Genomic DNA, 27,238 nt, shown 5'->3' with positions numbered 1-27,238 from the left:
CTTGGAAACCTTAGAGAAGAGCTGAAGGGATTACCATAGGAACAGAGAGCTCTTGGTATTGTTGTTAATGCAGAAAAATGATGTTTGCAGCCTTTGTAGGGTTGTATGAGATTTTTCAGTCTTGACCTTTGGGATTTCTATTTTCATTAGTGAATTCACTGAGATATTGCATAATTAGATATAATCTAGTTAGGCATTTCTAAACAAAACAGACTTTAAGTAATTTTGACTTGTAAAATTCAGCATGTTTCTAAAAGCAGTTGATGGTGTTTTGAAAACTACTACTGGCAATTTTTAACCTAGCATGACTGAAACTGCGGCCTTGCTGGCTGTTATTCCTTTCTTTTTGCATGTGGAAACAATTGTAGCATCCCAGACAGCAGCAGTGTTTTTTTTAAATGCCTGTAAATTTTAGTGACTGCCAGCTAAGGCATGCTAATGACATTTTTTCATATAATTTTTTTATTCCTTTGCTTCCTCTTTTGTAGATTTTAAAAATCTGTAGTAGTTGCAGTCAGAAAAGAAACCGCATTTAACAATTCAGAAGATTTTTTTTTTTTTGCTCAAGGAAAAGTAACAAATTTATCTCTGCTTTAGAAAAGCCTTGAAATAACTTTTCATTATTGGACATACTGTGCTTGAAATCCTAGGAGCCTTTTTGGAAAAGAATGTTTGTTCATAGGTTTCCTCTTTTGTTTCCTGATGTCAAAAAATAAATTAAGATTTCAGCATCCTGGCTTGTATTTCATATGCAAAAGAGAAAAATAACTAAGTTGAAGGATGCCATAGAGAGAGGAAAGGAAATGCTTGACTTAAAAGCAAAAACTCCTGAGTGAGAGTGTCAAGAAGTGGGAGGTATGACAAACCTAAGACAGTAATGGAAAATAATAAGAAGAAAAAGAAGTAGAAGAAAAAGTAGAAGTAGAAGAAGACGAAGAAGACGAAGAAGAAGAAGAAGAAAAAGACGAAGAAAAAAACGAAGAAAAAGAAAAAGGAACAAAAAGGAAAAGAAAAATGAAAAGGAAAAGAAAGAGAAAGCGAAGAGGAAGAGGAAGAGGAAGAAAGAAAGGAAACAGAAAATAAAAAGATACGGGCAAGGATAGATTCAAGAGGAGTTTTGGTAATAACAACAACTCCAGTTCTTGGACCTTGAAACCGGAGAGACAAATTCAAGTGTGAGGGCTCTCACAGTAGCAGGATTTGTGTAACAGGAGACACTTTGAGGCAACAGAACTGGTTTGGTTTGATTTACAAATACTGTCTATGACACATCTGCAGTTCTGCACGTTGTGGTGGTTTGATTGCCATCATATAAAGGAGTAATACAAAGGGATAGTATCAACAGAGAAATACTATGTTGCAGATGTACAATTTGGTAATTTGCGTTGCAGAATCACGATGTCAAATAGAAGCTGGTTCCTAAACACCATATGGGAAATCATCTAGATTGGCCTCTCACTCAGCAAATCACATAGGACTTTTGTCCATGTAGTCTTCTGAATGTAACCATAAATGTTGGTGTCTGAATAATGAAAAGAGGATATCGAAGTGTTTCCTTACGTAGATAGAGTTTAGGTGATGAGAAATTATTTCAGTTACCTTAGATAGCTATCATCCAAACACAACAACAAAATTTCATATTCTAAATGAAATAAGGGAATGCCTTCAGAAAATATGAAATTTATTGTCAGATCAAGATGAATTCTTGTTTCTGAGGTTGTCCATTATGTAGCAATAGGAAAATGATTTCATGGCAATTATCAGTCATCTAAAAAGAAAAGATCCAGATTGCCTAGTTTTGAAAACCTTAGTTATTTATGGCATTAAGTACCATGTTTAATAAACTATTATGTAGTGCTATTACGTCTCTCACAGAAGTAACTTAGCAGTAAAATCTTTTCTAATGTGTTGTACTCAGTAACTTGATGATCAAAAAACTTTTTCTTTTATAAATTTAATACAGGTATGGGGGAATAGTGACAGAGCAATGATTTCCTTTGGCATGGCATGAATGAAAACACAGAAGTTTCAGTAAATGTCACCAGCATATATGGAACAGTAATTATTACAAATAGGAACATAAGAAATACAGTCGTTTTACTGAAGAAAATAATGGCATGAAATTAGAATAATTAAATGTTATTTGTGTGTTGAGCAGCCTCATTGCTCTCTACAGCTTCTTGAGGAGGGGAAGAGGAGAGGGAGGTGCTAAGCTCTTCTCCCTGGCATCCAGTGACAAGACACTTGGGAACAGCTCATAGTTGTGTCAGGGGAGATTCAGACTGGACATTAGGAAGCATTTCTTTACCAAGAGGGTGATCAAACACTGGAACAGGCTTCCTAGAGAGGATGTTGATTCCCCAAGCCTGTGAGTGTTTAAGGGGCATTTGGACAATACCCTTAACAATGTGCTTTAACTTTTGGTCAGCCTTGAAGTGGTCAGGCAGTGGGACTAGATGGTTGTGGTAGCTTCCTTCCAACTGAATTCTTCTCTTCTCTTCTCTTCTCTTCTCTTCTCTTCTCTTCTCTTCTCTTCTCTTCTCTTCTCTTCTCTTCTCTTCTCTTCTCTTCTCTTCTCTTCTCTTCTCTTCTCTTCTCTTCTCTTCTCAAAAAATAAAGTAACTTTGAATGTAATTGTAAACAAAACTGTAAATAAATGTATGACTCTCTTCAATTCCAGCCTATGTTTAGAGTTTTGCACAGAATCTACTCAACAAGCAAATGGATGGTCCCTGTCTGCCTTCTATACAGACAAACAGCAGGGAAGAAAAGGCAGCAAAATTGCCATGGGCAGAGAGCAAAACTCACAGTTTTAAAAAACTATAAAAAGAGGCAATATAGGGCAATGTGGCCTGAGGAGCCTGTATAACAACATAAACCTTGTCGAAGGAATTGGGAGTTAAACCTATTTGCTTTAGCGAATAATAGTTTGCTATTGTTTTTAGTGTAATATGATGAAAGAATTTCATTGTATCTGTGGTAAACTCCTCTGTTCCAGGCAGAGTTGGAAGGATACAAGAAAGAAAACCTATACAAAATCAGTTTTCTTCCTTCTGGTATAGTTAGGAAAGGAGGGGAGCACTTCAATCCTTGCCATCAGCCCTTTTCAATGTAAGGAAATCTTTAATGATTTTCAGGGGAATGGGCTTCTAGAGAGGAAAAAGAAGTATTTGTGCTTAGACACATGGGAACCTCACACATGAGAGTACGTCTGAAAGAGCAAGGGACCTACTCTGGCTGCAGGATATCCATCTTTATGCTATTTTTGCTTTACCTTCTCTGTTTCTGTTTGTGAGGTGCATTGAGTGTATTTCCCATTTGCAGTGTATTAACCAAATGCCTGCTCAAGCTGACAGAGCATTTAAAATTTTTCTGTGTCAGGAGAGGCAGATTGGACTACCAGGGGCAAGAATGAGAGAACTATAAAGGTGAAAGAAGGAAGAAATCACTATCACAATTAGTAGCTTAATGAGGTAAATGTGAAAGCTAAAAGGCAGTGCTCCCTGAGAGATACAAGGTCACCAATGTAACTCATGCCTGTAAAGAAAATGAGAGATCTTACCTTTCACATTCTCATTCCTTTAGTAGTACTATTACCTTTCACAGGAGAATGAGGATGAAGTTCAGAGGTGGACCGACTCTGGGAGGAGTCTGAAGGTCACCTCTGAGCTATTGGTCTTCTGCCGGAAAGCCATTTAATTGCACACTGGATCCAATGAGATACCTCCTGTGACGGGAAGGAGCTTAAGGTTGCCCCTTCTCCATTGTTAAATTAATAAAGTAGTGACCTGCGGAGAAAATCCATTTCTGTGCCCATCTTTCAGCCCCTTGGGTATCCTGATTAAATAACTTACTATATCAAAGCCTCCAGAACAGTTCAGTCATTGCTTGTGTTTAAACTACAGTACTTCTTTCCTCCAAAGATACAATAATAAAAAGGAAATCAATACCCTAAACATAACTTATTAAAAGCCCTGAAGACAGTGATACTGTTTAACAGCTGTAGTTGTAAATACAAAAGCAGTATGTGACACCTTTTGTGCAAAACAACAACATTTTCAAGCTGCTTATGTTGTTCGCCAAAGGGCTGTCAATCATATTTGCTCTGAAGAAGACAGTGCTGGGGGCTGTTAAAAGGGCTGGCTGCATGGACAGGACAGCACATAAAGGATTCTTGTGTTCACTTGGATGCAAAACTGAAGTAAACTTTCAGGAAAGGCAGAGTTGGGTGACTGTTGTTGCAGTGTGTATTTCTCCGATGCCTATATATATATATTGCCTCTTCACTGGGCTCAGTCTCTGTGCACGGGGGAAAATGGACTGTAGAAAATCCTGAGTGTGGTACACAGGAAAAGCAAAAGACACTAGCATTATGGGAATTAGTAGTAAAAAGACTGAATGTGTAAAAAGAGAGTAATAAAACCATAGAGAAACTCAGATAATACATATTTTATAAAGTTTAAATAGTAATCAGTTAAGATTAGTAAAACAAGGGCACTTCACAAAAGAATAAAAACAATGTCTTACTCTCTGCACTGCAGTATTTTTTTAAGGATTTCTTTCTTCCATCCATGAGTCAAAGTGAAAGTGCTCATGCTTTTGTATTTCTTGTGTTACGTAGTCAGTAGGCATCTCTCGCAGTGAAAGGGAGTTTGCAGATGAGATGGACCATTAATATCTTCCTTGGTAATTTTACCTGCATTTATAAAGAAATTTTGTAGAGAAAAAGTATGTTAAAATAAACTGTTTTGTGACGTACCCTTTTTGCAAGAAAAGGCACAGAAGCAGTGTGTTCCAGGGGTGCAGAAAGCAGAACTCAGTTGATGGAGTTCTGCAGCCTATGCTGGAGCCAACTTGATAGGAAACCTCTGCAGTTGTCACAGTTTCAGCAGGGTTCAAGACCAACTCTTTTGCCCTGCAGCTCTGCTCCTTTTGGGTTACACTGCTTGTTGTTGCCTTTGATCACTAAAATAGTTCTGATGCCTAACAAAACAGATTGCTTGAAATCTTTAATGGCAGATTTGTGTTTCTTTCAACCAGAATTAAGGAATAAACCCCAGATACTTTGGTAGGCACATAATGGTCAAGGCAGATGTATTGAATCCTTCATTCCACAAGAAGCTGGCACTAAGGACTGATCCTCTAAGTTGCAGAGGAGCATCCCAGGGTACTTGTGAATGTAGAGTCTGCCTTTAAACATAAAAATTGGAACCAAATAATTTGTTTCCTTGACAAAATTATATCTAGGACACCCCTTATTGTAACTAAGATTAGTATCATTCATAAGATTGTATGATTTTACATATTGATTTCTTGGATAAATAAATATGTATAATGAATGTCTTTATTATTGTCAGTATTAAGTGCCTATGAAGTTATGTTTTGCTTGAATGCATAAATTAGGATGTGTGAGGTCAACTCAGTTTGAACTTCAAACTACCAGCAAGTTTGCAGATATTTTTTCTTTCTTTGTTCTGATCTATTATTATCAAATAATACACTAACACCTATTTTCTTTTTCCACAATACATGATCACATCCTAACAGATACTTCCTGAAGTGTCTGGAGTATACAAATCTCATTTTATGTGTATTAAAAACAGTAGGGAATCTCAAATCAACTCAATAAATAGCTTTTCTGCACATGTTATTAAGAAAGCGAAAACTAATATAATTGCTATTTTGCTGTTCCAAAAGTGCTAAATGTGGCAGCCGCTGAATTCCAAGATTATATTGTTTATACACAAAGGACATTTGAAAGTGAAATGAGAACAAACTTAATTTTACCAAAATTCATATTAATTTGACTAGAATGTGTATCTCAGGAAGTGGCATAGCACTTTGCACACAATAATAAAGATCTGATGGGAGAAAAGGAATTGATTAATTATAATCAAATGTTTAAGGCCATTGAACAAATCCTAAATTTGATGACTTACAGATCGAGAAAAACTGTGATGTGCACTGAACAGTTTTCAGATTAATTTCAGGTGCAGCCATAGTTGTCTTGTAAACAAATCAATGTACTACATTATTATTCACAAATCTGTTCTGTACCTGCTTTTCATTTTGTGTCAAGTGACCTGATAGGAGGCAGCATTAGGAATACCCTTGGGCCAGTCACTTTATCTCTCTATGTTTATGTTTTATCTTCTGTGTAAGTTTTGACAAGGTCTTTCTGTCCATTTTAAGTGATATGAACTCTTGAGAGCTACCAATTGTAGCTGTGCACGCTATAGTCTCATTGCAATAGTTGAATATATGGGGTGTTTTTAAAGAAACATTGTTCAGTTTTTTTAACACTTCCAAGAGTTGTCAGTTTTACAAATGGTATTTCTGAAAGAAAAGGATAACATTACAAATCATGGGCTGAGGGAGAGTCAGTTCTCTCTGTAAGTGCTAGCCAGCAAAAATATTCAGTATTACCTGAATATCAAGGTTTTGATTCTGCATTCGACCTAGTTATGGAAGTACTTGGCATTAACTTAAATGATTTAAAATTATGGGCACGTCAAGTATGTATGCGAGTATTTACCAGGACATCTTCAGCTGTAAAAAAGCAGATGCTCTTGACAATTATGTTTTAAGTGTCCATTCCTTATAATCTGAAAAATGCATGCTTGTTCATTATCATACGCTGCCTCTCTTTCTTTTTGCCTGCTACAATCATAAATCTACTTAATCTGGGAGGCAAAGCCAGCAAAGGTTGTGTGTGCAGAATTTGCAGCTAAACAACCAGAATTTTCCAAGAGTGGACAACATGAAAGTAAAAGAATGAATAAGAATTGGGCTACACTGAAAAAAAAAATTAATAATTCATTTCAGTGTGCCTGTGAGACAACAGAAGTACCATTTGAGGGATCACTATAAAGGGTGGGAGAGGAAGATATGGGTTTTGTTCAGTATTGTTGCCAAATACAATTCACACTCTTACTTCATCAACACAAAGACCTTTCAAAAATTAAAATTAAATTAACCTTGATAATTATTTCCAAAAAGAAAAGTGGAAATTACTTTTCTCAAAATATTATTGACAAATCTGTGTGAAAGCATATATCATACAGTGTCTATATTGTTGATATTAGTCTTGTCATTTTGAAAATGAAATTCACAAAAATGTGTAATTCCCTTGCCTTCTCCCTACCAGGCAAATCAGTTATAGACTACTGAATGTGATAAAAAATGCTGTCCTTTATTTGACTTGAAGTGAATTTTACATTCCTGTAAAAGTAGTGTTTGCATGAATGAAGGCATCTACGCAGTGTGTAAAGAGATACTATTTGATGGTGCATATGTACAGCTTCTGTATAGATATGTACATGCATATGCCCACACAAATGTGTTGACTTTGTATAAAATTGCTCTGTGATTTTAAATTAATGCATCATTAAATGATGTTAATGAAACTCAAGATGCTCACCAGTTCCCAAGAAACATTCTATGCCTTGGAGACTAATGCCCACTCTGAATTAGTCAACAAGCAAGGAATCACCTGTACTGGGTTAACTGCAGCATCATAGAATAGTTTGGGTTCGAAAGGACCTTAAAGATCATCTAGTTCCAACCCCCCTGCCATGGGCAGGGACATCTCACTAGATCAGGCTGCCCAAGGCCCCATCCAACCTGGCCTTGAACACCTCCAGGGATGGGGCAGCCACAGCTTCCCTGGGCAACCTGTGCCAGTGCCTCACCATTCTCATCATGAAGAAATTCTTCCTAATGTCTAGTCTAAATCTGCCCTTCTCCAGTTAATAACCATTGCCCTCATCCTATCACCATGAGCCTGTATGAATAGTCCCTCTCCAGCTTTCTTGTAGCCCCATTCAGGTACTGGAAGGTCACTATAAGATCTCCTCAGAGCCTTCTCTTCTCCAGGCTGAACAAGCCCAACTGTCTCAGCCTGTCCTCAATGGAAAGTGCTCCAGCCCTCGGATTATCTTTGTAGCCTCCTCTGGATCCTTACCAACAGCTCCATATCCTTCTTATGTTGAGGATTCCAGAACTGGACACAGTACTCCAGATGAGGTCTCACAAGAGAGGAATAGAGGGGCAGAATCACAGAATCTGCTGGCCACGCTTCTTTTGATGCAGCCCAGGATACAGTTGGCCTTCTGGGCTGTGGATGCACGTTGCTGGCTCATGTTGAGTTTCTCATCATCCAGCACCCCCAAGTCCTTCTCTGCAGGGCAATCACATCACCCCCCATACTGTATTGAAAATGGGAATTGCCCCAACCCAGATGCAGTACCTTGCACTTGGCCTTGTTGAACCTCATGAGGTTCTCACAGGCCAACTTCTCCAGCCTGTCCAGGTCCCTCTGGATGACATCACATCCTTCCGGTGTGGCAACTACACCACTCCTCTTGGTGTCATCTGCAAACTTGTTGAGGGTGCACTCAATCTTGCTGTCAATATTATTGATAAAGATATTAAACAGCACCGGTCCCAGTGCGAACCCCTGTGGGACACCACTAGCCATGGATCTCCATATGGACTTTGAGCCATTGACCACTATTCTCTGAATACGACCATCCAACCAGTTTCTTATCCACCGTTCTGTCCATCCATCAAGTCCTTATCTCTCCAGTTTAGAGAGGAAGATGTTGTGGGGGACCATGTCAAAGGCTTTACAGAAGCCTAGATAGATCACCTCCACTGATTTACCCATGCCTACTGCTGTGTTACCCCATCACAGAAAGCCACTAAGTTGGGCACACAGGATTTGACCAACTTAGTGGCTCAAATGCATGAAGGCTGCAATCTGTTGAAAGTCCTTCAGCTGCTTGACTGGACTTTACATTAAGTTTCTTTTTTGGTAAATCTTTGTTTGTGGCATTCCGTTATATACCTGTCAATCTAGGGTATCAGGAGTGGTAGATAGTAGTGACCTGGTAGGAGATCTCTCTCAAATGTCTGTTCTTGCATCTATGCTGTGAAGTGGACTAGAACGCAGGTTGGCCTGTAGGAATTAAAGACTGTGTGGGTTAAAAGGATTCTTTTGTATCATGAAGTATTTATTTTGCTTCTTACCTTTTTATGTCTGAAAGAAATAATGTAATTTACTGAGATAGTAATGTTTTTGGTGTTTTTTTTCATGTTTCTTGTGTGGTAGCAAATGAAAAATTCATAAAGCTTGCAAGAAAAATATTAAGGGTCAGTAGTGCAGGGTATAGTATATATATAGGTACATAATGCACAGTGCATTTCAAAATCTGCCAGTATAGTTTTCTATGAATGCTTTATTCTTGATATTACAAGGTCAAATTAAATAGTACTTGTCTATTTGAAAAAATTAATGCACTTTAACAGAGTCACTTTTACAAGCATCAATCTTTTGCAAAGTTTTTAAAAATATATTTTAAATATATTTTTGTGTGAATGAACTGTCATAGGAGTGGAAGAATCTCAGTGTATGGGCTATATTCTACTCTCTATCAAATTACTGCAGATTTATTCTGAAAGCTGATTTAAGTCTTGAGGAATGCATAGAAATTGCTAAGTTTTCGTTTCAAACCTGTGAAGCCTGAAAGCCCTTGAAAGAAATGCAGTAAAACTAAGCATGAAATAAACAGTCAGTCAATGTATGCAACTTGGAAAATATTTTATATTAGTATGAAGATGCCTGGAAAGACTTATTTCTGGCAATTTTTTTTGTTTGTTTTAACCTACTAAAGTTGTCAAAATAATAATTATTTGGGTTTTTATGGTATTTTATAGATGAATTTTGTTTCTCAGTTTGCTTTTCTTTCCCCCCATTTAAGATTCCAGAGGCTTATTTTATTAGAGATCCTCATACTTTCCTCCTTACAAAGGATTTTATTAAGGTATATACGTTCTTTTTAGTGAAAAAAAAAAGCTCTCTCAAGACCTGAACTGCATGTCCTCACAGGTTAACATTTTCACATGTAACGCCAATTACTGGAAATGAGAATGGCTAGTTGGTTAACTGAAGCATGCTTGAAAGGAGAAGCAAAGCTTGTCTACAAAATACTAACACATGGATGAGTCTGCAGCCTGGGAGGAGAGCACCGGGTGAATTTTCTGGACTTTTTTCATGGCTGACTTGGGATATGCCTGCATTGTCACACAGTGTGTTTACCTCGCTCCTTGATGCATATTGCTCATGACAGTCCCTCTCCCTTGCCCACAGGCCATGGAGGCGCAGATACAGAACTTTGGACAGACGCCATCACAGTTGCTCATTGAGCCCCATCCACCTCGGAGCTCTGCCATGCACCTGGTGAGACATAACTGCTGACCGGGAATGCGTTCCCTTTGAACCTGAGGATCCTTTGTAGGTCATAAAGTACCCATTAAGAAACACTTTTAATGCCCTCCATTGCCCATACAGCTGTACTTTCTGAATCGCAGTGCTCAAGCAGAGCAAGGTGGAGTTTTGAATAGCTTTAGTATCCTATAGTCCTTTTTTTTTTCCCGTCTAGTATTGTATAAAAAAGCCCTGTCTTCATAAATGCACACTTGATAAATACATATTTACATTCTTATTTCTGCAAGTAGTGGGAATGACTGCAGGCTTTTCTTAGAACAAGCATGTTGTTTTGGTTTGGTTTGTTTTAAAGGATGCATTGTTAGGGACTGGTTTATGAGCAATGTCTGCTTGACAAAAATGAAGTGCTGGAGTTCAAGTAATGCTGGAATCCTCCTGCCTGTTCCCTCAGGAGTATACGATGTATATTTTGAATTGCAATTTGAACTCCAAAATTCATTCCAAACACATTCTTCTCTGTGCTTCTTGCAAAGAATTATATGAAATAGCCAGACTGAATGAGACAGATCTCTGTGCCCCTCAGTGCCTTTGATTAAATGCTTAGAGCTAGATATTTTCTTTTAAGTTTTGTAAACTGACAGTATTATGTGCAGTAGTTTCAATCATTTTATCTGTCTACAAGGAAATCACTCCATCTAGTTGTATATTGCAAAAGTGGGAATTGATCTGGAAGTGTTAGCTGTGTTATTTTAAGTAATTTGAAGATGTCAAATATACATAATACTTACCTTGTATTCTTAAGGTATGGTTAGATATGGATAATATATTTTTAAATAATATAACTTAATAATTTAAAGTGATGAGTAGAAATTTGAACTTCTAGCAATAATTCTGTTATAACAGTGGTTGAAAAAAACAACATTAAAACCAGTACTTAAGAACAGTATTAACATCTATGGACAAAAGACTTTGTCACTTATAGCATCATCAAGCCACTTTAAAATTACTAACAGATTCCTTAATAACTAGATGCTTTACATATAATTAAATTATCTGTCATTAGAAGTCCTGTATTTCATATAAAGCATTTGTTAAGAAAAACTAAATATCTGAGCTTTTTAATCCCTCTTAAAATTTCTTTTTTCAACCACTGTAGTTTATAGTATTTATATTTATAATATATTAATTGAGTAACTCTCGTATTTGACTCATATTTCTATTTTATGAATATTAACTGCTGTATAATTTTACATTTTACTGTATAATCATTAATGCTAATGGTCATTTGCACCCCGTAATGACACCCCTTACCATACCTATTCTCTACTTGTCCTCTTGTAATGATCCCATAATAGCTTCTGATCTTGCTCTCGTCCATCACTAGTGTAGATGTACAGGTAGTGTTGTTTTCCCTGTATGTGCACATACTTGCCTGCTCTTTTTTAACCTCATTTTCCCTCAGACCTGCTCACTAATTGTGTTATCCCTTCTGTTTTCTTCTGCTCTCTTCTCCTTTCTACTCAACAGTGTTTCCTTCCACAGAGCCCCCTCATGTTTAAAGATCAGATGCAGCAGGATGTCATCATGGTGCTGAAGTTCCCGTCAAATTCCCCTGTCACACACGTGGCAGCTAATACGCTGCCCCACCTGACCATTCCTGCTGTGGTGACTGTAACTTGCAGCAGGCTATTTGCAGTCAATCGGTGGCACAACACAGTAGGTAGGTACTCACAGCCTGTTTAATTCAAATTTAAAGACCTTAACTATGCAGCTTTAATTTACAGTGCAGTTTAGCTAGATGTGGGTTAATCTCACTCACCTGTCTGTGCACAAAACTTTGCTGTTTTTTTCTGGTTTGTATCAAATAATCAAAGCTTGTGTTTTCTCTGGTGTCATTCCTAGAAACACTTTCCCTAACAGCAGCACGTCACCATGGCAGCCAATCGATTTGTGGTTACAGGATCAGCCTTTGATATAATGCTTTTCAGGAGAGTGCAGCTGTTCTTGACACAGATTATATTAATATGTCCCAGGTTTCAGGAATACCTACTGGCATGCTAGAGAGCATACATCACTGTCTGCAGCTTGAGAGAGATTTCACATCTGTCCCGGAGCTTGTCATAAGCCTTCCCCTGGTTCACCATTAGATAATGTGGGATCCTAAGCAAGCCTAAGCAGCCAGACACTGAACTATTGGAAAAAGAAGTTTCCTCATTCCCAAAAGCCCATGCAACAAGGTCATACCAAATTTCCCTTCTAGTCCTTCTACATCGTCTCTCCATATTGCTGCTAGGACTGCCCCATCTCTTCATCTAGACTTGTCAGTGTTGAGGTTGTCCCAAGCATCGCTAAATAGATGGTGGAGCCATGAAGGACGTGAGGGAGTGAGCAGGTTTCATTTTCTAAGGTAGTTTCCTGTTTCAATAGCCTTTATGCTCCAGTATCTGGAAACTTTTGAATGTTTCTTACCACCTGGCAAAACCAAGAAGGTACTTGGTATTTGAGAGTGTGAGTTAGCAGCTGACTCAGGAAATTTGTAGGGACTAGGAGAAAAAAGAAAAATCCTCCACTCTTCATGCACAGGAGAAACCTTTGGAAAGAAGTAGATCCTCCTGGAGAGGGATTTTTGGTATTTAGGTCAGATGTATACCTCCAGTAGACTTAAAGGGATTTTAGATTACCTAGGGATTTCACTGACTTAAATATAAACATTTTCCCAGTGTATAATTCAAGTTAGGTGAAGTAGGTCTTATCTCTTATGCACATGGCTGACCAAAGACTGGTATTAGAAGCAATAATTAGAGCTATGAGTGGGGATTCCCTTGTAGGAATGCATCAGAGGAACTATCAAAGCAATTAATAGTAATGTAATTCTTAATATTACTTTGCATGCAACACCTAAGTTTTATTTTTTCATATATATGCTTGTAAAACATGTCACGTTGTGAACATGCAGAATTTGCGTCATGAGCCAACCTTGAACTAAATTCCACACCATTTGAAAACCTCTGGTGTAAATTTCTGAATATGTTATAAGAGGAAGGGATGGAAAAATAAAAATGTGTTGAGAATCAAAACTGGTTCTAATGATTTTTTTAATTTTTACATCCTTCCTGGCAATGTCTTTGATTTTGCAAGAGGCTGATCCAGGACAGGGTATCAGTTTCCTACTATTACCATAATATTATTTTAATAAATCACAAATCTAGTGTAACGAATAGGTTCACCTACAGAAATGTATACACAAACCGCTTTTATTGTTGTGGGTTGTTATGTACAGCTTTAGAGTTTATACACAGTAGAAGGTGTTTGTATAGCCATCTCACAACAGAAGCAAATGAATTTACATTAATACCAGCAAAGATCTGTCCCAAATGTGTTTGATTTTGGAAGAAGAGGAAAGAGGGAAGGAGAAGTTCTCAGAACAGTGTTTTGCAGAAGACAACATGGTCAACTATAGACCCTGTTTTCTTTTGCCTTTTCTGATTGCCTCTTGCAGTAGTAGAAATTTGATTTTACTCTCTAGAATTCTGTTGCTCCTTTTTTGGAGGATGCTCTTGTGCAACTTGGCAGCTGTAGACAAATAAATCATATTTTCAGTAGTGACCATTGTGATTTATATGCTAGGAAAAGTGCTCAGATGAGCCAAAGCAATGCTATCCGTGCACAAGAGCAGATAACACTATATATCCAGTTCCTGGTGCACATTTGAACAACTTAAGGACTACTCGGGATAGAACTATTAGGAATAATTGTCACAAATTTACTGTCGCCCACAATTTCTCAGCTGAATATTCTGGATAAAACCATGAAAAGGTCCAAGATCTGTCACTTCCAGTTTTCCTTATGTAAGAAGCTCATAACAATGTTTAATCCAATTATTTTTATTTTCTGTGCTATTATAAGTTCTCATCCAGTGGTCAAATGTAAAAAAAAAAATTCTCTGTTATGCTGTTTTGAAGGATTTATTTAATGAATGTTAGTGGCTGCAGAAATCATGATGAAATTAATGCTCATCCATTTATAGTTACTATTAAATAATTAAACAACTAAAAAAATGCATATTTGTGTAGCACAGAGGAAGAAGCCTTAAAAGATTCATAGAACAAGTAATAAGAAGTTACTTTTTTAATATATAATAATCCAATAATACAATTTTAAACCTAAAAAAAACATATTAAAAAAAGTAAACAACAATATTCCTGTGTGCTTTATTCTTCCTTTCATGAACAGGCCTTCGGGGAGCCCCAGGATATTCTTTGGATCAAGCTCATCATCTTCCAATTGAAATGGATCCATTGATTGGTATGTCAAGGTGAAAATGTAGCAATATATTTGAAAACAGCATATTCAAGAATTATCGATTAAGCTATATTTGAATATTAAGCTTCATTTAACACAGAAGATAGGAAAATATTTATTCTTGTCAGCCATGGAGAACTGAAAGCATTAGCTATTGATACTGAATGAATTACATGAGTGCTATTTGTTATTAACATTACCAGCTACTGGTATTTTACAAACAATCAATAAGCCAGTTACACTGTTAACCCATATCTATAATTCTGTTCTCTTATCAGGTCACTTTAGTAAAATAAAATATGAGGCACTGGTAAAAATCACGCATTTTCATTTCTTAACAGTCAGCGCTGTGTGTAACAGTGCAGATGTAAATTAATTTCTGTTCATTCAATTTATTATTTAGTTAGTATTACTAAATTAATAAAGACTAGATTTTAAAGTGATACATGATTGCATTTTTTCTAATCAAAAATATTTGAGAAAGTGAAGTATTTAGAGAAATAACATCTGCTAAAACTGTTAGAGAGACTGCAGGACATATATTCCTAATGGTAGTTATTTCTCTTTGCTTCCAACTCTTTTCTTTGTGGTTGACTGGGTTTTTTTTTTGCAGTAGCTATATTTTTGAGACAGAAATTGGGGATAGGGAAGGTTCCTAAAGACAATTTTGCATGACTGGTCGGAAAAAAATGAACTTTTAAACACCTCCAGTTGAAAAGTTCTTTTTTCATTTGTGTCAATATTTGCAGTTAAAGGACAAGTATCTCAGGAGAGCTAGCTTTCTCATTCTGTGTGCTTCATTTGCTCATGTAATGACAATGGTTTTCGCTCACATTTTCCTCTCAAAAGCTGGGGCACAACTATTGTGCCCACCTGTTCTGGAAAGCTGACTAATTTGGTATTAATTATCTTTCAGTGAATGGACATAGAAGGTCTGGTAATTTAAACATGTGCTCATGGGTGGTATATAAACATGATATTGACTTTTACAAGCAAATTTAACATAGGGTGTTGTTTTGTTTTTTTTTTAATTCAGTCTCTTTTTAATGCAGTTTTGGGCAATCTAAGTAGAATAAGCAAGAATAGGGACAAAAGAAATTTCAGAACATTATCTACATTGAGTCACATTCCTACATTAGGAAAAACTTGTCTCAGAGTGAATTTCATCTCTCCTTCCTTCAATTAGTTGTCAAGGTTCCCTCCATAGCTACTATAGCAAGAGAAACCATCCTCTGGAGTTGTTTAGCACTTGAATAGTTATTACTGCATGAGATGACTTGCTATGTGAAGCTATGTCTCTCCATTCAGTACAGAGTGAGCATAGTTAACTGAGGTTATATACTGAACATTTAGAAAGTTAATGTTAGGTGAGATGGAACACACCTTCATCATATTTCCAAATCCTGTCTGTTGTGTCAGAGGAAGTAAAGATCACAGGGTGGTGGGATTCAGCATGTATCATTCCTTTTCTGTCTGTCTGGGGGAATTTCCAGGTGGCATTACCTCTTTTGACATTACTACCCATGGCTTGGCTCCCTGCTGGAGGAGTAAGTGAAAAAGCACATTAGATTTGAATGGCTTTATTGGTTTAGTCCTTACATCTTTGATCTGGTTAAGAGTCTGCAGGTATGAGGCATGACAAGGTCACTCAATATAAGCTGGGATATTTTCTGTAGGAGGGATACCTACCAGCAAAAATTGACTTTCTGCAGTATTGTTGACTTGGTATTTTAAATGGACATTCATCGCTTTCCCCTAGTTCAATTTGGTTTTGGAGAGTACTTTAGCAGAGCACTTGAAGTATTACCACATATTATGTGGTGCATCAGGCAGTTTATAAGAAATTGCCATCTTCTATAAAATCTTTTGTCTTTTTCAAAGGGAAACCAGAAATCTCACAATCATTTTGTTTTTCTGACACCCATATAGACAGCTCTAAATGTTCATATTCAAAATGCTTACTCAACAACAAATTCACAGTTCATTGAAAGTTAAATGTATTCATTTTCTCCTGTAAGTGGATGACAGGAAGGTGTTGGAATGGCTTACTTGTAAAATGTGTTTTGCATTTCGTTACAGCAAATAACTCTGGTGTGAACAAACGGCAGATCACAGACCTTGTGGATCAGAGCATCCAGATCAATGCACATTGCTTCGTGGTCACAGCAGATAATCGCTACATTCTTATCTGTGGTTTCTGGGACAAGAGCTTTCGAGTTTATTCTACTGAAACAGGTGATGCTAAATACAGCTGCCTGTTTCTTCTTAGGTCACAAAGTGGACAATTGTCTTAATATTACCATGTCTAATGCCTGTACTTACCCATCAATACATTATAAAGGTAGTTTATAAAATGCTTCATTATCATTTGAGCATAGTAACTTGAAGATGTGGGGTTTTTTTGAAGATAAAGGATGTAAAAAGAAACAGGCACACAGTTTTGTTAGTGGTAGCTTTTGAAAACCATAGTTATATTCAGGAAATTGATCATATGGACCAAATTTTTGTTACAGTATTTTCATAGCTGTATTGTTTCTATCTGTATTTATTTCATGTAATAAGGAAGTAGGTTACATAGCCTGCCACTGGGTATCAATCTTTTCGTCTTATTGCTTAGCCTAATATCGTTGCTAAAAGGTGACTGCAGCAATAGAAAGAAGGAGGTGATGATCATAGTAAACCTTAGTTTGACATTAACATAGAACAAATATACATTTTGAATACAGCAATGTAGCACCATTATAGAAAAGTTCATATGCTGTTATGCATATCATTCATGAAATTCACAAATAGTGTTCTAACACCATTGCCTAACTACTGATGGAGCCGTAACTCCACTTAATATTCAGTGACTGCAGCACTGACTTGATATTCGGAGATAAGCGTTAGGTTATGGATTGACACTCAGCACAGACCTCAATAGGAACATAAAAAAGAGAAAAAAGTAAGTTTTATCTTTGTGGGTTTTTAATATTATTGTAGCATGTAGTGAAATAAGAGACATGAGGCAAAAATTACATTTAAACTAGGTATTTTTTTGTGTTTTATTTAATGATTCCTAGCTGCAAGTACTTAAAAAAACTGAATTTGTATCACTTTGCATTCCTATCAGGAAAATTAACTCAGATTGTGTTTGGCCACTGGGATGTCGTGACTTGCCTTGCCAGATCAGAGTCCTATATCGGTGGCGATTGCTACATCGTGTCTGGGTCTCGTGATGCTACACTGCTGCTTTGGTACTGGAGTGGCCGACATCATATTATAGGTGACAATCCAAATAGCAGTAAGTATCCTGTAAAAAACACCTTCCTGAGAGGTCCTCTGTCACCTAGTCAATTTTAGCATTCCTTCTGTCAGCTTCAGAAGGTGTTAACAAATGTATCGATTACTTCACTTACAGGTTGAAAGTTGGTATGAGAGCAGCACCACATGCTAAGTAATTCATCGAGTACTAGCCAAAAAAATGTTTAAACAATCTTTGTGTGGTAACAGATAATATTGTGGGAGTAATTCTTAAATTCATAATTGCCAGGATCACTTATAGCATCATGTCATTATAAACTAGAACAAGATGGTTCTGGCCTTTAAGTGACAGGATGTATATCACTATATTTTGACTTTCTCTTTTCCAGAAATATTTTCTGGCATTTGAACTTAATTCTTTTGTGCTACAGCATGCTGTATCAGATGCTTGCCTTTTCAAAAAAGGGATTTCTCACATGCCATGGAATTAAATGAGTCTGAGAAAGGTCTTTCTATAGCAAGCAAACCTTTGGAGGAGCAATGTGACTGTATAAAACCAGAAAAAGATAAAATGTCGGGAAGAGTTTATACTTCATTTGCCAGGGACTAACTATCAGTGCTTTGTGGACTGAGGAGGGCATCATCATCATCATCGTCATCATCATCATCGTTGTTGTTATTATAGTTGTTATTATTATTGTTTTATTATTAATAATGAAAGAGGGCAATTAAAGTGCACTACTGATTTACAAAGTCTCTTCACCCAAGGAAGAAATTTAATCACAGCTAAAGTATAGGTCTTTTGTATGACACTAAATCCATTTCATTTAAAGCAGTTTTTGAATTTTGATGATTATTTTCAGCACAAGGATATTGCCTCTTCAGATAAACATAGAAGAATCCATCACTATCAATTTTGATCTCTGGTTCAAGTACTGACTGGAGGCAATTGTAGACCTGTCAGTTACAGACATCTAAGTGAGAGTATTTCTTCAACTGAATGTCTGGTAGAAAAATGTTTTATTTGTTACAGAGTAAATATTTTGTTAATTTCCAGGCAGCAAATTTTCTAATGTGTTTTAATTTTCTTCCATTTTTCTGTAAGCTGAGCAATGGGGAGACAGATGATTATCTGTGGTAACCATTTTCTCACCTGATTTCCTTTTGATTTTATAAGAAAAAAAGAATGGAGGGTGGAAGAATAAAATTGTGTTTCCATAACAAATTTCTCTAATTTTTGTGCATTTCAGGTCTTTTTAGCATCTAAGTCTCATATAGGGAGAAAATAAGTCTAGAAAGGAATTTCATATCAGACACATTTTGCTTCTTCGAATGCCTGTGTGATTCATACCAAGTAGTAGTAATTTCTATGCTCAATCAGAAAAAAGTAAGAGCCTACTGCTTTCATTGAACTAAAAATGTGAGATTTTTCCTTTACGTCTTTTGATTGTGTGGAGCTTGGACAGCCTTGTCATTAACATCTCCTGACTGGCTGATACAAACTGCTCCACTTCTTTAGCAGGTAAATTTATTGTAGTCTGATATGTTTTTGTAACTATGAACATACCTGAATGCAAGAAGATAGTACATTTTGGAATCTCAGATTTAACATGTGAGCTGCATAACTTTGGGAGTGTCTGCCTTGGAGTACTTTAATTTTATGAAAAGAAAGGACATTGGTTGATGGACAAAAGTCAATGAAAATGTTAACTAGTTGTATGATTTGCTCTGTATCTCTACCTCTGTGTAGAAAAGGTACTGTTTAGCAGAACAAAAATACTTACAGTCAGATTAATGGGAGACTGTGCTGCAGTCATATCGAGGCATGTGAAATCTCACAGGCACAGGCAGCAGCACCCAGGAAGATTAGGTTGCTGGATCTGTTATGCTGGCTTCCAAATATGTTGATCATATTTCTTACTGCTTGTGCTGAAGACATGTTGAACACCCATCTTCAGGAAGAGTGATGTCATCACTATCATTTCTGTCTCTACTCATTGGATTAAAGTTAATATTGATATGCTAATTATATACTAGTACTCTACTATAACTAGCACGTCATATGTTGTAACATATCCTTATTAACAGTTACTTTGACTTTTTGTGTACATAATCAGAAAGGATAGACCACATGCCTGAAAGACCTACTTCTACAATTACTAAATATTAAATCTAAATCTTAAATTACTAGATTCTGTTTCCTACCATGAACGGACATGATAGGTTGTTGTACGGCTGGTTCCCTGTATACTGTTTTTCAGGAGTGAAACATTCTTTAAAATCCTTATGAAAATATATTTGAAGTTTTACATAGTTTAAGCCACTGAAATAGGAAAGAAATATTGCCTAATCTACTCTTCTAGACCTAATGGTAGAAGATCAGGATTTACCTTGTAGGAAAAATGAAAGTGAGATGTTCACTGTAGGTCAAATCCAATTAGTTAACATCTTTGGAATGAATTTCCAGAAAGATGTAGATGATATTTTCTGGGGGAAAGAAGGGGGGATTAGTTTCTTTAAAGCTGTCATCTGGAGACACAGATAAGGTGTTTTATATCACAGACTGTAAGAAAGTGAAGAATTCAAAGAAAAATGCCAGGTATAGTAATTATCTGGGTTAGATGCTTGACTTTATAATGATCTTTTAAGCTGAAAGACAGTTAATTATCAATTTCAGCCTCAATGCATCCAATTACCAAAAGGAACTTTACTTGTTTCAGAAAATGTTAAGGGAGGGAAAAGCAAGACCCCAGTCCTAAAGAGTTTATGTGGTTTAACATTTGTATAGAAGAATGTAAATACCATTGCATTAGAAAAGATAGCAATAACAATCATTTATTGTGAAATGTTCTGGGGCAAAAGATTGTTAGATAAAATCTTTACCTAACAACACATATGTCAGCAATCTAACCTGTCAGGCTTGTTTAGAGCCTTCTGCTGAAACACCTGTGTGACCTAAGCTGTGTCTTTGGGAAATACAGAACCAGCTCCAGTTTAAAGAGGATGATAGTGAAAAATTCTGTCTTAGATAAGACTCTTGCAAGTGGCTGCTCCAGCTCGGTAGTTGAAAACTTGCCTGTGAGAGACTGATGAACTTAATTTTATGATTTCAAAATAATTTTACTACTTAATGCATTTATTAAGTTATCATTTTTCTTCTACAATAAATATCAAAAAGGAGTTTCTGGTTCAGTTTGCACTTGCTACAATGTCTTGACACTTCTCACAATTGCTGGGAGAGGACTGCAATTTTACTAGATTTTAAAGACAATGTTTTCCATGGTGTAGCTTTCAAAAGCAGCTTGCAAAAAACCTTCTGGTTAGAATGCTTGTTCAGAAGTGGGAGACTAAGTTCTTGGCCTCCAGAGACTGAGGGAATTAAAACCCACGTTCCCATATTTGCAAACATGTGTTGACTGTCAAGCTATAAATTTATGTGGGAGGCCACCTCCCAGCTCCCCTGAACCTCCAGCTTTTGGGGAAAGCAAAATTCCTTTTGCTGTTCTTTTTTATGAATCTTACATGACATGATGATTGGAGAAAAATAGAAGTCAAGAAAGCAAGAACCAAAACTGTGTACCTTCAACAGTAGTATGTAGGGCAAATTGTTTCCCTACTTCTACTTTCTCTGGTCCAACAAAAATTGATTTCATGACTAGGCAATAGCTAAGCTCCAGTAGTGGTGATATAAAATGTCCTTTTCCAACCTATACTAGAGGTTGGTGCCTAGAGATACTCCTGGAAAGTGGAGATGTGGCGTTATTTCATTTAAGCTGAGGGAGAGCTAAATGCAGGTTTTTGGTTTTTATGTGAGCCTCTCCTTATTTCTCCATTTCTGCTTAGGTAAATACCACCTTTGAGAAAAACACTGAACTTAATGAAGCTTGGTCATCTTGCCAGGGTCAGATACTTACTTTCTAAGCCAGTCTGTTTTCTCTTAGGAAGATACGGCATATGCAAAGGACGTGTTTGCTTATTTTAACTCTTTGAAGTGATCTAGCAAATGTAAATCTTTGCAGTTCTCAGAGACTGAATAGGAAAAGCATTGTGATGGAATTTGACAATTTTGGATTTGATTTCTTTTTCTCTTATGTTATGTAGGGATTTATTTTAGCTGAGTGCTAATTTGTGTACAAATTTCTTCTCATATAGCAGCTGTATTAGTCATCACAAAAGGAGCAAAGAAAGCACATGATATGCCCTGGAGTTCAACATGTTTTGTTATAGTTGTTTTATTTTCATATTTTATGATTGCTTTATTGAATATCTCTTTCAAACAAGTGAATTTGAAAATGAGAATTATCTCCAAGTCTTTGAACAGATACCAAAGTGGATGATAGAATTGCAGAAAAGTGAGGGACAGGTGCTTTCATCTGAAACAGACACAAATTCAGAAACTAATTTGGAAGTGATAAAAATTAATTTGCACACTTTAATTGGAATCAGACTCCTGCATGAAAGAAAGGAAGGGAAGGCAGCTTGTGCTAAAAGCTGATTGAATTTTTTGTCAGGTAGGTATGTTGGACTTGGCCGCTTATCCTCTTGAGCCTCTCTGTGCAATATATTACATTCACCCTCTGACTGGTGTTCTTTAAAAGGATCAATGCTATTCCTGTTTTGTCCCTAGAGCCTGAAATTTCATTGATCTTGGGACTTGACATTTCTCATTACCTATTGTATCTTGCAAGAGAATGGTCACAAGAGTTGTGAGAGTTAACCCTGCATTTTCTAATGGGAACTGTGCTGACCATTGGAAAATATTATGTCCACCATCCCTAACCTGGTTTTGTTTAGCATTTTAATATAATCCTCACAGGTACTAACAATTCACCCTATGCTAGTGAGTGTATTCTGTATACACCTAAAAAGGAGGGTAGCATTGCCATAAAGGACCTTTGTCAAGTTAACCTGCACTTTATTTAAAATCTGTCAGGAAGCATGCTTTTATTTATTCCTTTTAGATAATGTATTTTTAAAACAATTTAAAATTGTAGATATTGCATCTTTTCTGTGTTTGTGTCTTGGAAGAGTAGTTACTCTGAACTCAGAATATTCACTCATTTGCTTATACCCCTCTACATTTGCGTACCCTATAGCATGCCCTAGTTTAACCTTGAAAGAGCAGCAGTTTAAAAATAGTCACCAATGTGTCCTGTACCAAGTGGACTGGATGGTTGGCTGAAGGTCCTGTGCAAACACGTTGGCACACATGCAATTGGCTTTGCATTGTTGAAAGAATATTTTTGTACCATTTAGACATTAATTTTTAAATGGCACTTGGCTCTATTCTGCCAGAGTAGAAGCTCTTTGAAAACCAATGTGTAATTTATGTTGGCACCATCGCTACTCTGATAGCCAGACATCTCTCTCCTAAGACTAAGGAAAGGTAAATGAGCCAATAACACACCTGAACTGATGCAGTTATATTTAGCATTTTCTCAACAGATGTCTGTGCCTATGTTTTGCTGCATACCCAATGGGAGCTGTACAGCACAGCACAGTTCAGCAACTTGCCAAAGTTATCAAAGCAATTTAGTGGAAGAAATAGGAAGAGAAGCTGCAAATCCTTATTCTCCTCCACTCTTTTTTTCCTTTGGGGATCTGGATAGTTGCAAAATATCTGGAAGTCCACTCTACTCACCTTTGTGTGTTGTTTGTAGATGTATGCAATGCTACTTTATTCCTCAAAAATAAATCAATACTGCCTGAGGAAAGAATATCTTGAGTATATGAATATTTTTCTGTCAGCAGTCTTTCTTTTACAACCATTATTCCTTCATATTCTGGACATTGTTATTGGCTATTTCCTAGTTTGAAATATTCCTATTTATTGGTTGTAGCCTTATCTTTTCATCAAACTCCAGGTTGTTTTTGTCTGGCGTTAAAAATTCAAGGGTATTACATTTTCCATTCCATGAAATACATAGTGTTTTCTAAGATTTTTTTTTCTAAAGAGTCACCCCTCGAAAGTGCTAATAATAAAGTAAATAGTAGGTTATTTTCAACAAATAATTCAGCTACAGCCTTGTACTTGCTTCCACCAAAGTAAGAAATGAAATGGAACCTGGAATTTGCTTTATGCTCTTATGTTTCTTTTTACAGATCACTCCTAGATGTAGCCCCATATCAACCTGTACATAATTCCTGGAAAATGACAACATGGGAGAAATAGTAACACTCTGTGTGCTTTCTTTTCTTCTCCTTTTTTTTTTTATCTTACCATATAAGAGCACAATTTGTTCCAGAAGAACCTTACAGTAGTATTAAGAATTAAGGTTTTTTTCGGAGAGGAGTAAAGATGTATTTTATTTTAGACTTCATAAAAAAACTTACTTCTGTGGAAATACAACAGAGATTTTTTTTTTAACTTCTGCCCTGCAGTAATTCGGTTCAAAGGTGCTCCTTTGGGGAAATTACAGGGAGTTTACAATGATGGTATCTCAGTTCATAGGTAGGATATTTTCACCTGCAATTCCCCCAGAGATGCAGCCTTTGACCTCTGGTTGCATCTATCAGTGGTGATGTGACAGTGACAGAATATTTTGCTAGATTTTGAATGATTCCTGGAGTTCACAACTTCTGTCCTTTGAAATAAAATGTAATATAACTGAGGTTCTCTTCCCCATGCCACAGCTTTTCCTGTAGAAAGTATCACCGAATAATTTTTCATTTAAGCCCTAAGGGGAAAAATCCCATTTTCAATTACTATCGAACTGTTACTCTTAATAGTGATATTCCATTATTAATTTGTATTTACTGAAAAACAGCACTGAAAGATCTGTTTCAGGGCAGTTGTTTCTGATAAGCATTTTCCTTTATAAATCAAGAAGTCAATTAAATATGTTCATTTGTCATATTTTGACATTTTACAATTTCACGATATAGAGTGTTTTCCTAGCAAACACTGAGAAACATGCCCTTTTGAATACTGACTTATTTCTTTTCCCTTAAAAAATTCTAACTATCTAATAATTTCAGTCGTTCACCCTTGCAGTCTGATGACTCTACTGTATAGACCTTTGTAATCATAGTTTAAGCCAAGATGACCCTTAAGCATAATTCCTCTTTTTACAGGGAGATATAAAGAAGAAAAAAAAAGTGAAAAATTCTACATTTAGTTCCATTGCAATCTTTTTCCACTTTTCTGTTATGCACCTGGGGAAAAAGATAACCTCGGGTGATGGGGTTCTCAACAGCAACATAGAAAGGGAAATTATAAAAATCTGTATCTCAAAATATGGGTAATTTTTTATGAGGTACACAGAGCATCCTTCTCTATTTCTTCCAACAGACATCCTTCCCAAGCAGTAAAGAGAATTTTTAAGTCACATCTTCAGTTTCCAGACCAAAAATATTCTTTTCTTGCAGGCTAGATTAAAGACTGAGGAAACTAGGGTTTATTGTGGTAACTCTTTTCATCAGAGCTAGGCAAGTGTTAATGTGTCTGTACATGATAAGAACAGGTAGATTGACACACTCTGAAATATTGGGTCCAAACTAAAGTCCATATATCCATGGTTGGTAGTTCTCAGCTAGTTCAGAAAGATATTAAAATATGTGGAATTATTATAAAAATGCTGATGACATGTTAGGGTTTGTCAGGAAGTGTACAGATTCACCATAAAATTTCAAGAACTATTGTTATATACAGTTCTGGCTACCTAAATTTCATGAAAGATCTTGAAATAGAAATTTCAAGAAAGATCTTGAGCTAGATAGGAACAGAAACAACAAGCCCATCACTTCAAAGGAGTTTATAAGTGTCTGATTTGTTTAATTGAGTCAAAAGGAAAGGTTAAGTGGGCTGATTGCTTCTGTAAGTACATGTAAGTACACAAGCGATGAAGACCTAAAGCTAAAGGACAGTGCTGACACAAGAACAAAGAGAAAGAAGGTAGACAGGAATAAATTTAGACTACAAATCAGAATACTTCTCTCCTTTAGAGTAGGAAAGGTCTGGAACATCCTTCCAAGTCATGTACCCAGATAACCATTTCTCTAATTTATTAAGAGATTTATATAATGTGTCTGCAATAAAAAAGACTAAATTCATTGACCCACAAAAATCTATCCAAACCTGCATTCCTAAACCATATCTTTCAGAAACCCATGCAATATTGTTTAGCTACTCCAGTAGTTCCTTTGTTAATTTGTTTTACAGTTTAACTGTTCCAGCAGTTAGGAAACTGCATTTTATTGCAGGGTTGAAATGTGTGCAGCCATTCACCCGTTGGACCTTGCTGTACCATTAGCTGCAAGATAAACTTCTGGGTTATTTGGTATCTTTCATGCCTGTGACTCCCAGCTATGGTGGTCAAGTCACTTCTTTACTTCCTGCGCAGTGAAGAGAGAAAGCACTTTTAACATTGTTCAGCCTTATAAGACTCTGCAATCTTATTCTCCGTATCAGTTATGTGACCATCCTTTAAGGTCATTTCTGTAAATGTGGGTACAAGACTTTAATCTTTTGGGTTTATAATGGCAAGATAGTTGTCGACTTCCCTTTGCTATTCTAGAGTATTGCATTGAAAGTTAATGTTGAAGGTGTTTTCCTTTCTGGCTCCATAAATCCTGTCTTCCTGCCACCCAGAATAGAAACTCCTCTCCCGTGAGCAGAGCTTATGCTTGCCCAGGAGCATCAACCTTCCACTTCATGGCATTCAAAATAACTAAAAGAAATAAAACACATTTTGCTACCTTTTTACTTAACTAGGCAATGCAGAGACTGTTATAGTAATGACTTTCTCTCTTCATTATGCAGTTGTTCATTAAGTTTTGTATCAGGTTTATATATGTGTGTGTATATGTATATGCACACACAACCATATATTACTAGCAAAGATTTTACATTATTCTTTAGATAACTTTATTGGTTAGTATTCAATCAAGAATCAGTTGCCAGCTCCTAACTGGACATCTTAATTTCCAGTACCCTGATATGTAACTCATACTAGATACCTTTCTATGGACAAAAATTTGAAGATCTGTCGTTGAACCAGCTTCTGTGCCATCCACGTTGTTCACGGCCAGTACTATAAAATCAGGTTTAAATCAAAACATTGTATTACTTAGATAAATATTTGAAAAAAATACATGGAGGCCATTTTAACATAGCCATCTTTATCAACTGTACCTGTCATCCCGTCAAATACAGATAAGAAGCTTGCTTGACAGGTCTCCCGTACCAGAACAGCGTGGTGACTGGCTCTCAGGATTTTTGCTTCCAATTCTTCATTAACAGAAGTGTGGATTAACCATTTTGTTATCTTGCATAGCATTAATGTTACAGTAATTCACCTGTAGTTCCCTAGGAAATTTCTTTTATCCTTTTTAAGTATTTGAACTACACTGGCAGAGATCCAGCCCTTTGGAATTTCCCAATGTTCTATATTTCATTTGTACAAAGTAAATATAACCAGATGAAATCTGCTTTATGTAGTGAGTTGTTAATTTTTTGTTATTGAT

At 36.4% G+C, this 27,238-nt stretch overlaps 1 protein-coding gene across 11 annotated transcripts in view; it reads left to right on the top strand.

The window, feature by feature from the left end:
• The window catches only part of NBEA (neurobeachin), a 499,111-nt gene that overhangs the window by 461,910 nt on the left and 9,963 nt on the right, over positions 1-27,238 (top strand). For 8 of the 11 annotated variants that reach the window (XM_069882372.1, XM_069882348.1, XM_069882387.1 and 5 more), the window contains 5 exons: positions 10,151-10,240; positions 11,756-11,948; positions 14,462-14,533; positions 16,610-16,765; positions 17,643-17,813. In XM_069882372.1, the coding sequence (XP_069738473.1) occupies positions 10,151-10,240; positions 11,756-11,948; positions 14,462-14,533; positions 16,610-16,765; positions 17,643-17,813 (682 nt within the window). Of the gene's footprint in view, positions 1-9,761; positions 9,825-10,150; positions 10,241-11,755; positions 11,949-14,461; positions 14,534-16,609; positions 16,766-17,642; positions 17,814-27,238 lie in introns of all 11 variants that reach the window. The other 3 variants (XM_069882331.1, XM_069882364.1, XM_069882400.1) reach the window with 2 other exon arrangements.

Source organism: Phaenicophaeus curvirostris, chromosome 1, assembly GCF_032191515.1.
Source record: "Phaenicophaeus curvirostris isolate KB17595 chromosome 1, BPBGC_Pcur_1.0, whole genome shotgun sequence".
In the NCBI taxonomy this organism is placed as follows: domain Eukaryota; kingdom Metazoa; phylum Chordata; class Aves; order Cuculiformes; family Cuculidae; genus Phaenicophaeus; species Phaenicophaeus curvirostris.
This window is presented reverse-complemented; position numbering and strand designations above follow the sequence as displayed.